Source organism: Cottoperca gobio, unplaced genomic scaffold (genome assembly GCF_900634415.1).
Source record: "Cottoperca gobio unplaced genomic scaffold, fCotGob3.1 fCotGob3_487arrow_ctg1, whole genome shotgun sequence".
NCBI lineage: Eukaryota > Metazoa > Chordata > Actinopteri > Perciformes > Bovichtidae > Cottoperca > Cottoperca gobio.
This window is the reverse complement of record NW_021167036.1, coordinates 135,591-151,658: the sequence shown is the minus strand read 5'-3', so window position 1 is coordinate 151,658 and position 16,068 is coordinate 135,591. Positions and strand designations below refer to the sequence as shown.

The 16,068-nt window shown below is 45.3% G+C and overlaps 1 protein-coding gene across 1 annotated transcript; it reads right to left on the bottom strand.

The window, feature by feature from the left end:
• Positions 1-324: 324 nt before the first annotated feature.
• On the bottom strand, positions 325-15,651 carry frmd6 (FERM domain containing 6). Its single transcript, XM_029428166.1, is given in 14 exon segments — positions 325-636; positions 1,818-1,909; positions 2,445-2,576; positions 2,868-3,093; positions 3,095-3,177; positions 3,636-3,810; positions 7,123-7,191; positions 7,373-7,438; positions 7,557-7,712; positions 9,455-9,641; positions 10,222-10,298; positions 11,338-11,417; positions 12,618-12,708; positions 15,553-15,651. Coding segments are annotated over 14 exon segments (1,845 nt in total).
• Between the last annotated feature and the right edge of the window lie 417 nt (positions 15,652-16,068).

Here is a 16,068-nt window from a genome sequence, read left to right as displayed (position 1 = left end):
CTTAGTGAGATGAAGGCACGTCGGCGGGTTCAGTCTGAGGTTGCAGCTGCAGCGGGACTTTGACGTGTTGTCGTCCCGGCTGCGCATGCTTCCCGTCTTTGGTTTGGTAGCTGGGAGAGACTCGATCTCTGCTTCTCTTTAAGAGCCGACACACGTGGGGCCGGACACTTTGCAGGAGACAGATTTGAATAAAGTGTTTTTAAAAAGATCCCTTTTGTTTCCTTCCACACGGGAGCAGCTCGGTTAAAGACGCAGCGTCCGTTCTTTAAGTTCCCTTCTCAGCCTCCGTGTTGGACGGCCGAGCTCCTTCTCCGTCCGCCTCCGTCACACCACGAACTCGGGCACCTCTTCGCTGGGGAGGTCCAGGGAGAAGTACTTGTTGGTTCTCTTGATGGGGAACGGGTACTGCTCGCCGAGCATGCCGGCGCGCTGATCGGCGAGGCCCTGGTAGCCGCCGCCTCCTCCGCCGCCTCCACCGCCGTCGCTGAGCTCCTGGGCGCAGCCGAAGGTGTAGCTGTGGGCAGTGTCCTGGCAGAGCTCCGCCCACTGCAGGCAGTCCTTCTGGTAGAGCCGCACGTCGTCCAGAGACTGGCTGTGTCGGTCCGTCGAGGACTGAGGCTTCCTGCACGCCGACGTCTGCAGGAGAACGAGGAAGACGTTAGGAACAACGTGAAGAGGAAGACATTAGGAACAACATGAAGAAGAAGATGTTAGGAACAACGTGAAGAAGAAGACGTTAGGAACAACATGAAGAAGAAGATGTTAGGAACAACGTGAAGAAGAAGACGTTAGGAACAACATGAAGAAGAAGATGTTAGGAACAACGTGAAGAAGAAGACGTTAGGAACAACATGAAGAAGAAGACGTTAGGAACAACGTGAAGAAGAAGACGTTAGGAACAACGTGAAGAGGAAGACGTTAGGAACAACATGAAGAAGAAGACGTTAGGAACAACGTGAAGAAGAAGACGTTAGGAACAACATGAAGAAGAAGACGTTAGGAACAACGTGAAGAAGAAGACGTTAGGAACAACGTGAAGAGGAAGACGTTAGGAACAACGTGAAGAGGGAGACGTTAGGAACAACGTGAAGAGGAAGACGTTAGGAACAACGTGAAGAAGACGTTAGGAACAACGTGAAGAGGGAGACGTTAGGAACAACGTGAAGAGGGAGACATTAGGAACAACGTGAAGAAGACGTTAGGAACAACGTGAAGAGGAAGACATTAGGAACAACGTGAAGAGGGAGACGTTAGGAACAACGTGAAGAAGACGTTAGGAACAACGTGAAGAGGGAGACGTTAGGAACAACGTGATGAGGGAGACATTAGGAACAACGTGAAGAAGACGTTAGGAACAACGTAAAGAGGGAGACGTTAGGAACAACGTGAAGAAGACGTTAGGAACAACGTGAAGAGGAAGACATTAGGAACAACGTAAAGAGGGAGACGTTAGGAACAACGTGAAGAAGACGTTAGGAACAACGTGAAGAGGAAGACATTAGGAACAACGTGAAGAAGAAGACGTTAGGAACAACGTGAAGAGGAAGACGTTAAGAACAACGTGAAGAAGACGTTAGGAACAACGTAAAGAGGAAGACGTTAGGAACAACGTGAAGAAGAAGACGTTAGGAACAACGTGAAGAAGAAGACGTTAGGAACAACGTGAAGAGGAAGACGTTAGGAACAACGTGAAGAAGAAGACGTTAGGAACAACGTGAAGAAGTTAGAAACAACGTGAAGAAGACGTTAGGAACAACGTGTATTATATTAATATATAATGTGTATAGTGTACTCTGTGTACTGTGTGTACTGCCTACCTGTGGCAGAGACTCGATGCTCTGTCCTCTCATCTTCACGACGGTCTCCGAGGAGCTGGAGGTGGACGACCCGACGTCCTTCACGATCAGTCCTTCAGAGTCAACGTTTAAAGTCAAAGTCAGACAGAAATATTTCACATGTTTTTATCTAAACAAATATTCTGCTTCACATTTCACTGACGAGTTTTAACAGAATCATGAACAGAATCCTTAACAGAATCATTATGAGAATCATGAACAGAATCATTAACAGAATCATTAAGAGAATCATGAACAGAATCATTAAGAGAATCATGAACAGAATCATGAACAGAATCATTAAGAGAATCATGAACAGAATCATGAACAGAATCATTAAGAGAATCATGAACAGAATCATGAACAGAATCATTAACAGAATCATTAAGAGAATCATTAACAGAATCATGAACAGAATCATTAAGAGAATCATGAACAGAATCATTAACAGAATCATTAAGAGAATCATTTAATCTGATGAATCACTTCAGTGAATGAATCATAATCATCGGTAGAACTTTAAAACTATTTGCACTGTTGGTCGTTGGACGCAGATAAAAAGCACTTTTCTGAATAAGTGAAAGTGGAGCAGAATGCGAGCCCGTGTACCGGAGTATCCGCTGTTCTGATCGGGCGACATGGTCAACATGTCCTCCGTGATGTGGATGCACAGCTCCTGGTCCAGAGCCATCTCGTGGAGCTCCTCGTAGTCTTTGGGGTCGTCCACCAGCATCTCGATCTCTGAGGGAACACGTCGAAGTATTAAGTCATCTGATCAGGAACATTGTTTCAGTTTTCATTGTTTGTTGTGCTTTTGGACTACGAGTCCCAGAAGCCACTTGGGCAGCCGTCACTCGTCGGGCCTCAAACATTTGAAATTAAATGTAAATAGATTTCGATCAGCTGGTTTGCAGTTTACACACAGAAGCACGTGTGAATAGAAACCCGGCTGCAGACTGGTGACATGTTTCTCTATGTGCACGCTGATGTTTACACTCTTTAATCTCTCTGTGTAGAGATCCCCCCCCTCACCGTCATCATCCAGGATGCGCTCCTTGCCGCTGCTCTCGATGCCGGAGGTGTGTGAGCTGCCGTGGCTGGTGGTGGACGAGCTGCAGGTGCGTAGTGGGCGGTGCGGGGTCTGACTTGGCGCCCTGAAGCTGTCCGTCTCAATGCCGGAGGTGTGCGAGCTGCCGTGGCTGGTGGTGGAGTGACGCGAGAGACGCTTGTGATGAGACATGCTGCCCGCGCTGCTGCCAGCTGGCCCGGGAGCGTTTATCCAGCTGATCCATGTCCAGCTCCAGAGCGTCGCTGATGTACGACTCCCGGTACTGCTTCTTATCTGAGGACACACACACACACACACACACACACACACACACACACACACACACACACACACAGATATTTAGATGAGAAGATAAAACTCACATCAACATGAAGCAGCTGGTTAGCTTAGCTTAGCATAAAGACTGGAAACAGGGGGAAACTGCTAGCCTAGCGACCTACCAGCCTCTCTAAAACACATCATGTCTCTTTCGTTAGTGTGTACAAAACCAAAGTGTATTTCATGGCGGGTTATGTGCCGTAACCTCGTGAAGTTACACGTTTACTGTTGTGAGTCTTGTAGTACCCTCCTGCTCTGTCGTTCACCTGTTCCTTACCGACTGGCCACACGTACGAAGTTGCAAATCAATAATCAATCAATCAAATTTCAGCCCAATATCACAAGTTACATATCTGCCTCAGTTTGCAACAATAAAAGAAAAGCTCAGAAATGTATGAAGAATCTGAAAGTACCTTCGTTTTCCTCGAGCCGGCGCACTTGTTTGAGGACGGGCTGCAGGTTCATGTAGAGCCGGTGGCTGTTGCTGAGCAGCTGCAGGAGGTGGCGGGAGCGGATGGGACAGCCCGTGTAGTACATGAGTTTACGGGCCGATGGAAGGCCGTCGGGAAGGATCTCAAACTTCTTCCCCTGAGAGAGCGAGACGAGCAGAACACTGAATTATAACACTTAATATAGAAACGTGGATTTAAAGTTGAGAAAAGCTGGAAGGGAAACGGTTGAACAGCCAGCCGAGTATCTGGTCTTCATTTCTTCTGCACGCACGGAAACTTAACATTTCTCAGCAGTTTTGAAGATTTTCCAGGGAGAAGACATGTTGGCTGAACGCACGGAAAAACTAAAATGGTGGTTTTTGAGCTTTTCTCTGGCGCACAAACCGTCTGGAGGAGAAGCAGCTGACTGTCAGCCTGCAAGCGTTTGGACTTAGTCGTGTGGGTTTAAAAATGCTGAAGATGCAAAGAGCTGCATGTTTGTGACCACAAGACTGAGCTCTCACTTTATGTACACAGAAATCTGCTTCATTCAGGGGGGGGGGGGGTTCTTAAAGACTTCCTGTCCAGATCCCAGAACCTGAAGGGAAGTTTCCTTTGAGCTCAAACTGCACTATGCGAACACTCCCCGCCGCACTATGCGAACACTCCCGCCGCACTATGCGAACACTCCCCGCCGCACTAAGAGAACACTCCCCGCCGCACAAAGAGAACACTCCCTGCCGCACTATGTGAACACTCCCCGCCGCACTAAGAGAACACTCCCCGCCGCACTAAGAGAACACTCCCCGCCGCACTAAGAGAACACTCCCCGCCGCACTATGCGAACACTCCCGCCGCACTATGCGAACACTCCCCGCCGCACTAAGAGAACACTCCCCGCCGCACAAAGAGAACACTCCCTGCCGCACTATGTGAACACTCCCCGCCGCACTAAGAGAACACTCCCCGCCGCACTAAGAGAACACTCCCCGCCGCACTAAGAGAACACTCCCCGCCGCACTATGCGAACACTCACTGCCGCACTATGCGAACACTCACTGCCGCACTATGCGAACACTCCCCGCCGCACTAAGAGAACACTCCCCGCCGCACTAAGAGAACACTCCCTGCCGCACTATGCGAACACTCCCCGCCGCACTAAGAGAACACTCCCCGCCGCACTAAGAGAACACTCCCCGCCGCACTATGCGAACACTCCCCGCCGCACTAAGAGAACACTCCCCGCCGCACTAAGAGAACACTCCCCGCCGCACTAAGAGAACACTCCCCGCCGCACTATGCGAACACTCACTGCCGCACTATGCGAACACTCCCCGCCGCACTAAGAGAACACTCACTGCCGCACTATGCGAACACTCACTGCCGCACTATGCGAACACTCCCCGCCGCACTAAGAGAACACTCACTGCCGCACTATGCGAACACTCCCCGCCGCACTAAGAGAACACTCCCCGCCGCACTAAGAGAACACTCCCCACCGCACTAAGAGAACACTCCCCGCCGCACTAAGAGAACACTCCCCGCCGCACTATGCGAACACTCACTGCCGCACTATGCGAACACTCCCCGCCGCACTAAGAGAACACTCCCCGCCGTCTGTCGGTGAGGAGACAAAGAGTTCGGACTTTATTCTCAAGAAATTAGGAATTGTTTCTCGTAATGTTACGACTGCAGAAACACGAGATATTAAAGTCCAGGGGTTCATGAATAAATGAATAATAATAAAATGAATGAATGTATATTCCATAATACTTTTATATTTAGAATCTTGTTTTCTTTACATGAATAAAGAACATGTCTCCACCGACGCCGAGCCAACGTCACTCCGGCCAAATACCCCGTGTATAAATCCCCCTGAAGCCGTCGCAACATCTGGTGTTTATTGACCCACACGTGTCCCGCCCTGCCGCGCGCTCCAGCTCGCTTGGCCCGTCGCTGCAGCAGCCGCGGTGGCAGCGGTGCTGGATGACGTGACTCGTGGGCGGGGTGCAGGAGAAAGCCTGTTATTCAGGAGCGGGGCGGGACGGGGCCACGAGAGGCCCTTCACGTCCACAGTGGAACCACAGCGGCTCACTCTCACGGCGCTGCACACAGACGTGAGGACAACAGGAAGTCTTCACTGGCCTGGCAGAGTTTGCACCAAAGTTAGGAGGAGCGAAGGAGGAGAAGAAGAAGAAGGAGAAGAAGAAGGAGAAGAAGAAGAAGAAGGAGAAGAAGACGAAGGAGAAGAAGAAGAAGGAGAAGAAGACGAAGGAGAAGAAGAAGGAGAAGAAGAAGAAGAAGAAGGAGAAGAAAACGAGTAGAAGGAGAAGAAGGATAAGACTTCTAAGAGAAGAATCAGGATATTAGAAGAATCCTGATCTTAATACCCTCGAAGAAAGTAGAATAAGAGCATCAGAAGCAGTAGAAGAAGTGATAAGGCTCCAGATAATCAAGGCCCCTCCTCCTGGGAAAATCCTGCTCCTCTCTCCTCCGTCCTCTCCTCCTTCTCCTACTCCTCAAAGAAGGAGAATCCTCCGTCCTCCTAGAGAAGGAAAGCCGACTGAGACTCCTCCTCCTTCTCCTTCCGCCTAAGAAGGTCGAAAAGTCTCCTCTTATCCTCCTCCTTCCTCCTCCCTCCTTCGTCTCCTTCTCCTCCTCCTCCTCCTCCTCCTCCTCCTCTTCTCCACTCCTCCTCCTCCTCCTCCCCTCCTCCTCTCCTCCTCCTCCTCATCCTCCTCTCCTCCTCCTCCTCCTTCTCCTTCTCCTCCTTCTCCTTCTCCTCCCCCCTGGACTTTGAGAGCTTGTGAGGGTCTTTGACTCGTCTCGTCACTGATCTGATGTAAATAAACATTTGTCTCCTCGTTTCCTTCTCTTGTATAAAAACAAAGGAGTTAGTTTGTGCAGCAGTGATAAAGTGTAATGACCTCTCTGGACGCTGATTAACAGGCAGTGAACCTGCAGCGTCCCAGTGAAGCAGATAAACAGTAGAAGCGTCTCTGTCCTCCTGCGATAACTGACTGATGAAGCTCAGCTCCACCAGCTGACGGAGCACAGGCGAGAAGATCTTCACAGGAACATCAGCGATAACGGATCAAATGAATAAATGAGGAGGAACGTACATCACAGGAGAGGAACTACTGCTGCTGACCGCATGGAAATATGTATACAGTGTGTGAGTGTGAGTGTGTGTGTGTGTGTGTGAGTGTGATCTTCCTGAATCCCTGATTAGTTCCAGAGGACTTGCAGGGTTAAGATAAAACAGTCGCGTGGAGAAGAAGCTCTGTGTAAAGGTTTATAGGACGGTGAGCAGAGCAGCTTTTACAAGCATCTATAATATATAATTATATTATATTATATATTTATATAATATAATTATATATAATCTATAATCGGGGGAAGCTCGGCTGGTCTCTGGGTTGAGAACCAGAAAACAAAGGTGTATCTCAGAAAGATAAACTTCACTCACCACAAACACCAGCTTCCCCACGTTGGTCCAGGGGAAGTCGTACAGCAGCTGCCTCACAGAGCCCACGTTCTGCAGCAGGTGATATTACAGGTGTGTTATATATCCATCAGCTGATTATAAACTCAGCAACACTGCTGCTAAACACACTTCATTATATCATTAGAAGGTTTTCATGATGAGACTACAGATGAAAACGATGTGTATTTATTATTTATTATTCGTCACAACGTTCATTGAAAACGTGGATTACCTGAAAGATTTGGATTCCCCGTAAAGTCAGTCCCAGAGTCAGAGACGCCTCCACTTCCTTTTTGTCCTGTTGGAGGAAATCAATATATTTACATTCTCCGTCATACACACCTGAAGAGTTACAACATCTCTGACGGGCTGTAAACACAAAGCAACATCTGATATCTGCAGGTGTCTGCTCCCACCTTGTACAGCCTGTAGTAGTGGACGGTGACGTCATCCAGCTGCGCACACTCCTTGATGTATTTCAGATGCGCCTCTGAAGCCGTCAGAGCAAACTGGTCTTTGTGCATGTTGGGGATGTGCCTCAGGATGTACTCACGGCCGCGCTTAGCGATCACCTGAGCGGGGAGAGGAAGAGCGAAGCGTCAGGTGGGCCTCTTTAGTCACAAAATACAACAGCAGCTAGATGGACATTTCTGCTCCACAGCCAGTCAAAGAGGTGAAGAGGCTTCTGAAGGTTTCACCGCAGGCTGCCGTCGCTCATCATCAAACTATTTCCTGTCACGATAAGGAGGCAGGAGGCTAATTACAGGAAGTGGAGGGCAATCAGATGGGCGTGGCTGTCCTAGAAACAGGGAGGGGGGGGCGTGTCTCCAGATTTAAACAGAGAAACCTTGTGTGCCACTTCCAGGGACTAAAATAAACGTTGTGTCCCAGTTCTGATCACAAGTGTGATTAATGCAGCTGAACTGAAACACCTCCACGCTGTGTATATATTATATATTGTATTATATATTATAATACAATATATAATACACAATATTTAATATATAATATACAATATATAATATATAATATATTGTATATTATATATTATATATTATATATTATATATTATATATTATATATTGTATATTGTATATTGTATATTATATATTGTATTATATATTATAATACAATATATAATACACAATATTGAATATATAATATATAATATATAATATATAATATATTGTATATTATATATTATATTTTAAATATTGTATATTATATATTAAATATTATATATTATATATTATATATTGTATATTATATATTATATACAATATATAATATATAATATATTGTATATTATATATTGTATTTTAAATATTGTATATTAAATATTATATATGATATATTGTATATTATATATTATATATTATATATTGTATATTATATATATATATGTATATTATCTATGATATATTATATTATATATTGTATATTATATATTATATATGATATATTGTATATTATATATTATATATTATATATTATATATTGTATATTATATATTATATATGATATATGTATATTATATATTATATATTATATATTATATATTGTATATTATATATTATATATTGTATATTATATATGATATATTATATATTATATATTGTATATTATATATTATATATTATATATTGTATATTCTATATGATATATTGTATATTATATATTATATATTGTATATTATATATTATATATTATATATTGTATATTATATATGATATATTATATATTATATATTGTATATTATATATTATATATTATATATTGTATATTATATATGATATATTGTATATTATATATTATATATTATATATTATATATTGTATATTATAATATATATTATATATCTCTGTGACGCTGCTTAAGTCTGAACAGGACGTTCACTGTGACTCAACGACTGACACACAGTAACGTGTTCACGCTGTTACTCTTCACACAACTATTAACTTTCTTGTGTGTGTGAGACTTTTATCAAGATAATGTCATAACTCATTTGAGATCCGTCATTTAAAAACACAACCGATAAATAAGCTGAAATACAGAATGTGTAAAGTCGGGCTGCACAATTAATCGAATATTAATGGCGATCACGAGTTTGCAAACTAAATGAAGATTATAAGATATCATAATATCATATAAATGCAGCACCACGTGGAAGCTTTGCTACAATTTACATTTAGCTTCTCGGAGCAAAATCAATTGTGATCTTATTATTGATCGAACTCATTTAGATTTAGAGTGTTCGGGTGTGATCAGCTGTGGTTATGGGGGGGGGGGGGGGTAAGGCGTTGGATTTACTCACCCATGGGGGGAAGTAGGCTTCAGGTTCAAAGTACTTCCCAAAGTGCTTGTTACGTTTGAAGTTTCCGAGGTCGGCCTGCAGGGCGAAGGCTGCCAGGAGGAAGTAGGCCTCCTCCCTCTGCAGACACTGAGACAGCAGCACCTGTTTCCTCAAGTGCCAGTAGTAATAATACCTGGCCGCCCGGTCACTGCGGGGGGGCAGAGAGGAAACACAGTGTAGTTTAATGAACTGAGGGATGACAGTACTGAGGCTCTGGTGATCAAACAGTTTGAGACGGTTTCTGGTTTCTAAACATCAGATTCAAGGACTTTCCAGGACAATTCCCTCAAATTCAAGGGCCCAAAACAGCAAAGTTTGAGACTTAAGATTAATTACCGTCGTGTGTGTGTGTGTGTGTGTGTGTGAGTGTGTGAGTGTGTGTGTGAGTGTGTGAGTGTGTGTGTATGTGTGTGAGTGTGTGTGTGTGTGAGAGTGTGTGTGTGTGAGTGTGTGAGTGAGTGTGTGTGAGTGTGTGTGTGTGTGTGTGTAACATTAGTCATGTCTCTCAGCACATTAGAACAGAGATGAATGAACTCAGAGGATGTTCCTGGTTGAAGCTTCATGAACAGAAACATTGAGCTCAGAGTTCTTCAGAAGATTAAAGCTTCTCGTAGCTTCTGTATATTCATGTACCACATATATATATATATATATATATATATATATATATATATACACACACACACAGGTGTAGCACCTGCACCGATGCGTTGTGCTCAGTAACTTGCCTGATCAACCTCCCGTTCTCAACGTAATACTGAGCTCTGAAGTGAATTATCATCGGAGGTCCAAACTGGTCGATTCCCTGAAAGCAAAGTGGAAAATCTTTTATCTCATCAGCAGCAAACATTTAGTAACTGTTCACTTCCTGTGAAGACTTTTCATAAATGTTGAACTCATTCTTTAACAAAAAGAAAAGAATATTCTGCAGTTAGATAAATACACCTGGAATATGTCAGAGGAGCATTTACTGACAATGGACTTTATTTGGATAATGATAGTAATATTATAATAATATTAATATAATGATAATAGTAATATAATAATAATATAATGATAGTAATATAATGATATTAATATTATAATAATAATAATATTAATATAATGATATTAATATTATAATAGTAATATAATGATAATAGTAATATAATAATAATATAATGATAGTAATATAATATTAATATTATAATAATATTAATATAATGATATTAATATTATAATAGTAATATAATATTAATATTATAATAATATTAATATAATGATAATAGTAATATAATAATAATAATAATAATATAATGATAGTAATATAATAATATTAATATAATGATAATAGTAATATAATAATAATAATAATATAATGATAGTAATATAATATTAATATTAATATAATGATATTAATATAATAACAGTAATATCATATTTATAATATATAAGTAATATAATAATAATAATAATATCATAATAATAGTAATATAATAATAATCTTGTGACTGAAGACTTTTAAACCTCAGGAGCAGTTTTTTTCGTAATCTTTCGTAATTTAATGACATATATTTTTCCAAACAGTTTTTTATCATGAATTATATTTTCATACAGTGGAATTTATTTCTTGCTTTCCGGATCTCCAATATTTGGTAAATCCTCAGAAGTAAACGTTTCTTGGAAAGATTGATTTAATGAACGGTGAAGCCGGCGACGCTGCTCTGTTGCTCTGCTCTGTTGCTCTGCTCTGCTGCTCTGCTCTGTTGCTCTGCTCTGCTGCTCTGTTGCTCTGCTCTGTTGCTCTGCTCTGCTGCTCTGCTCTGCTGCTCTGCTCTGTTGCTCTGCTCTGTTGCTGCTCTCACCTTGCTGGCTTCTCTCTTCCATTCTTTGGGGCAGTATTTGGAAAGCTTCTGATCCAGCTCCATATAGATGTGTTCATTATCTGTGGGAGGAGAGCCGAGGGTTAGCTGAAGCTCATACTGTGTGCAGACGTGGACGTGTTCTGATGAGCTGCAGGCTGACGGACAACACGTGAGCCTCATTGTAATAACCAGAATCACTGAGAAGAACTGATCCATCGGAACGACTCGTTCAGTTCTTCACATGAAGATGCTTTTGGTTTTATTTGAGGATTTGAAAATGAGACTTCTGCCGCCTGCAGATAGAAGGACGCTCAACGAGTAGTTAGTGGCGCTTAAAGAATCCAAGCATCTCCAACAATCTGCAGATTATTATCTTTATTACTCGGCGAACAGTTTCATGTTTTTCACGTGAAGCCGTGTCTGTGGAGGCTCAGGTCGGGGGGGGGGGGCACAGTGGGAGTGGGTGGCCTCTGTTTGCGTTGAGGATTTCACGCTGTTCAGACAAGCACTTCAGGAATGTCCCTCAATCAGACCCGCTGGCTCCTGCTCCGCTGACCCGCCGTCACCGGCTCATCTGGAGGCCAGCTGTCTCTGCAGAGCGTCACCGGACAAACCGCTCGAGCTGCACAATGGGCTCCAGTCAGCACGGCTTCCTGGGAGACGCAATGACATATAGGTGACACACGCTGCGTTCAGGGGAGAGTCCTGCTGCTCAGACTAGTTGTTGGTCTGAGGAAAATAAGCGTCTGGCTGCACAGTTTTAACGAGGCTCGTACTCTGTGGGACAGTTTGCATCCTGCAGAGCGCTTCTCACGAGAAAACAAACGTTACGTTAGAACAATTCAAAGTGAGCGGATTAAACATTTATTAACACTTTAACAGAAAGTCTTAAGAAGAGATTTAAAAGATGATATGAAGTGAAATCAACATGTAACATAAGCTGCTCAGGACGGCGCTGCATTCAGGGGCTCCTGTGTTTCATTGCTCAGAACGTTTTAACGTGTTGACGCCACATGGATGCAGTACAAACGCCGTCTCTCGCAATGTAAACGAGAGCGGAAGATAAGGCGTGTGTCCGCCCCGCGACTCAGACCGGCTCCCAGGTGTAACGTGCTCTTCCTCGTGCTGCACTCTTCCTCTACGTCTTCAGAAGTTCTTCTGTAATCCTGCTGACGGACAGCTGAAGCTCCTTTAGAAGCTTCTTCACAAAGAATGGATGTTGTTGTGACAGCTGACAGGAAACATGTGCAGCATGCGGACAACACAACGTTTAGTCTTACTCTGAACAACACTGAGGCCAAACAGGTGACAGTCCTTCAGCCTCAGCAGGTCACACACCTGCACCAGCAGCTCCTGGCACAAAGTCTTCACCTGGGGAGGAGGAGGAGGGGGAGGAGGGGGAGGAGGAGGAAGAAGAGGAGGGAGAGGAAGAAGAGGAGGGGGAGGAGGAGGAGGAGGGGGAGGGGGAGGAGGAGGAAGAAGAGGAGGGAGAGGAAGAAGAGGAGGGGGAGGAGGAGGAGGATGATGAGGAGGAGGAGGAAGAAGAGGAGGGAGAGGAAGAAGAGGAGGGGGAGGAGGAGGAGGATGAGGAGGAGGAGGGGGAGGAGGAGGAGGAGGAAGAAGAGGAGGGAGAGGAAGAAGAGGAGGGGGAGGAGGAGGATGATGAGGAGGAGGAGGAGGAGGAGGAGGAGGGAGAGGAAGAAGAGGAGGGGGAGGAGGAGGATGAGGAAGATGAGGAGGAGGGGGAGGAGGAAGAAGAGGAGGGGGAGGAAGATTGGGAGGGGGAGGAGGAGGATGAGGGGGAGGAAGAAGAGGAGGGGAGGAGGAGGGGAGGAGGAAGAGGGGAAGGAGGATGAGGGAGATGAGGAGGAAGAAATGAAAGATGAGGATGAAGAAGAAGAGGAGAGGAGGAGGAAGAGGGAGATGAGGAGGAAGAGGAGGAGGAATAAATGAAAGATGAGGATGAAGAAGAAGAGGAGGAGGAAGAGGAGGAAGAGGAGGGAGATGAGGAGGATGAGGAGGAAGAAGAGCAAGATGAGGAAGAAGAGGAGGGTTAGCCTTTATATGACAGACATGATGTAATCTTGATACTTTGATCAGTTATCTGATCTGTCTGTGTGTGTGTCTGTGTGTGTGTCTGTCTGTCTCTCTGTGTGTCTGTGTGTGTGTCTGTCTGTCTCTCTGTGTGTCTGTCTGTGTGTCTGTTTGTGTGTCTGTCTGTGTGTCTGTGTGTGTGTCTGTGTGTCTGTCTGTCTGTGTGTCTGTCTGTGTGTCTGTGTGTGTGTCTGTCTGTGTGTCTGTCTGTGTGTCTGTCTGTGTGTCTGTCTGTGTGTCTGTGTGTGTGTCTGTGTGTCTGTCTGTCTGTGTGTCTGTCTGTGTGTCTGTGTGTGTGTCTGTCTGTCTGCGTGTCTGTGTGTCTGTCTGTGTGTCTGTCTCTGTGTCTGTCTGCCTGTCTGTGTGTCTGCCTGTCTGTCTATGTGTCTGTCTGTGTGTGTGTCTGCCTGTCTGTCTGTGTGTGTGTCTGTCTGTCTGTCTGTCTGTGTGTCTGTGTGTGTCTGCCTGTCTGTCTGTCTGTGTGTCTGTGTGTCTGTCTGTGTGTCTGTCTGTGTGTCTGCCTGTCTGTCTGTGTGTCTGCCTGTCTGTGTGTGTGTGTGTCTGTCTGTCTGTCTGTCTGTGTGTCTGTGTGTCTGTCTGTGTGTCTGTGTGTCTGCCTGTCTGTCTGCCTGTCTGTCTGTGTGTCTGCCTGTCTGTGTGTGTGTGTGTCTGTCTGTCTGTCTGTCTGTGTGTCTGTGTGTGTCTGCCTGTCTGTCTGTCTGTCTCTCTGTGTGTCTGTCTGTGTGTCTGTTTGTGTGTCTGTGTGTCTGCCTGTCTGTCTGTGTGTCTGTTTGTGTGTCTGTCTGTGTGTCTGTGTGTGTGTCTGTGTGTCTGTTTGTGTGTCTGTCTGTGTGTCTGTGTGTCTGTGTGTGTGTCTGTCTGTCTCTCTGTGTGTCTGTTTGTGTGTCTGTGTGTGTGTCTGTCTGTCTGTGTGTCTGTCTGTGTGTCTGTGTGTGTGTGTGTGTCTGTCTGTATGTGTGTGTGTCTGTGTGTCTGTCTGTCTGCTGTGTGTCTGTCGTTGTGGTCTGGTGTGTGTGTCTGTGTGTCTGTTTGTGTGTCTGTGTGTGTGTCTGTGTGTCTGTGTGTGTGTTGTCTGTCTCTCTGTGTGTCTGTTTGTGTGTCTGTCTGTGTGTCGTGTGTGTGTCTGTCTGTCTGGTGTGTCTGTCTGTGTGTCTGTGTGGTGTCTGTGTGTCTGTCTGTCTGTGTGTGTGTATGTGTGTCTGTCTGTGTGTCTGTGTGGTGTTGTCTGTCTGTGTGTCTGTGTGTGTGTCTGTGGTGTGTCTGTGTGTGTGTCTGTCTGTGTGTCTGTCTGTGTGTCTGTCTGTGTGTCGGTCTGTGTGTCTGTATGTGTGTCTGTGTGTGTGTCTGCCTGTCTGTCTGTGTGTCTGTTTGTGTGTCTGTGTGTGTGTCTGTGTGTCTGTCTGTCTGTGTGTCTGTCTGTGTGTCTGTGTGTGTGTCTGTGTGTCCTGTCTGTCTGTGTGTCTGTCTGTCTGTCTGTGTGTCTGTCTGTGTGTCTGTCTGTCTGTCTGTCTGTCTGCGTGTCTGTGTGTCTGTCTGTGTGTCTGTCTCTGTGTCTGTCTGCCTGTCTGTGTGTCTGCCTGTCTGTCTATGTGTCTGTCTGTGTGTGTGTCTGCCTGTCTGTCTGTGTGTCTGTCTGTGTGTCTGCCTGTCTGTGTGTGTGTGTGTCTGTCTGTCTGTCTGTCTGTCTGTCTGTGTGTCTGTCTGTGTGTCTGCCTGTCTGTGTGTGTGTCTGCCTGTCTGTCTGTGTGTCTGTCTGTCTGTGTCTGTCTGTCTGTCTGTCTGTGTCTGTCTGTGTGTCTGTCTGTCTGTCTGTGTGTGTGTCTGTGTGTCTGTCTGTCTGTCTGTGTGTGTGTCTGTGTGTCTGTCTGTCTGTGTCTGTGTGTGTTGTCTGTGTGTCTGTGTGTCTGTCTGTCTGTGTCTGTGTCTGTCTGTCTGTCTGTGTGTCTGTCTGTGTGTCTGTCTGTCTGTCTGTGTGTGTGTCTGTGTGTCTGTCTGTCTGTCTGTGTGTGTGTCTGTGTGTCTGCCTGTCTGTCTCCCTTCTCCTGTGGGAACAGACTCTTTGCTGCAGATGTGAAAGATGTCGTGAAGCTTTGCACTCACATGGACGATGACGTTGAGCGTGTCGTCGTTGGGCAGAAAGACACAGACGCAGCGGCGGTCCTGCATGGTTTTATTGTTGTGGAAGTTCAGTCTGTTCATCTTCGTGTGGCTCGCACAGGACAGGCCCCTCCGCCTGCTACCGGGGCTCCGGGCCCTCTGACGACCCGCCTCTACCAGCAGCACCAGCAGCGCCGGCTGTCACTGGATCAGCTGCTTCAGCTGCAGCGCAGCAGACACACCAGCAGCTTCAGCAGCTCTCACGGGGCAGAGCATGAGGACCAGAGCTGCAGAAACACTGTGGACAGATCGTCCTTTATTAGTCCCACAAAGACAACCAGAGGAAGCACAAAGGTTTCAGTCAGTAAACTGTTGCACAGGAAGAGATGAGAGCAGCGTTCATGTTTGTGACATCATGTCAGGGGAACATGTGGACGTCTGTCTGCAGAGGAGCTGAGCAATGTGATGAAGAAACTCACGGCAGAAACATCACTGAATTACATCTTCTTCAGACGAGAG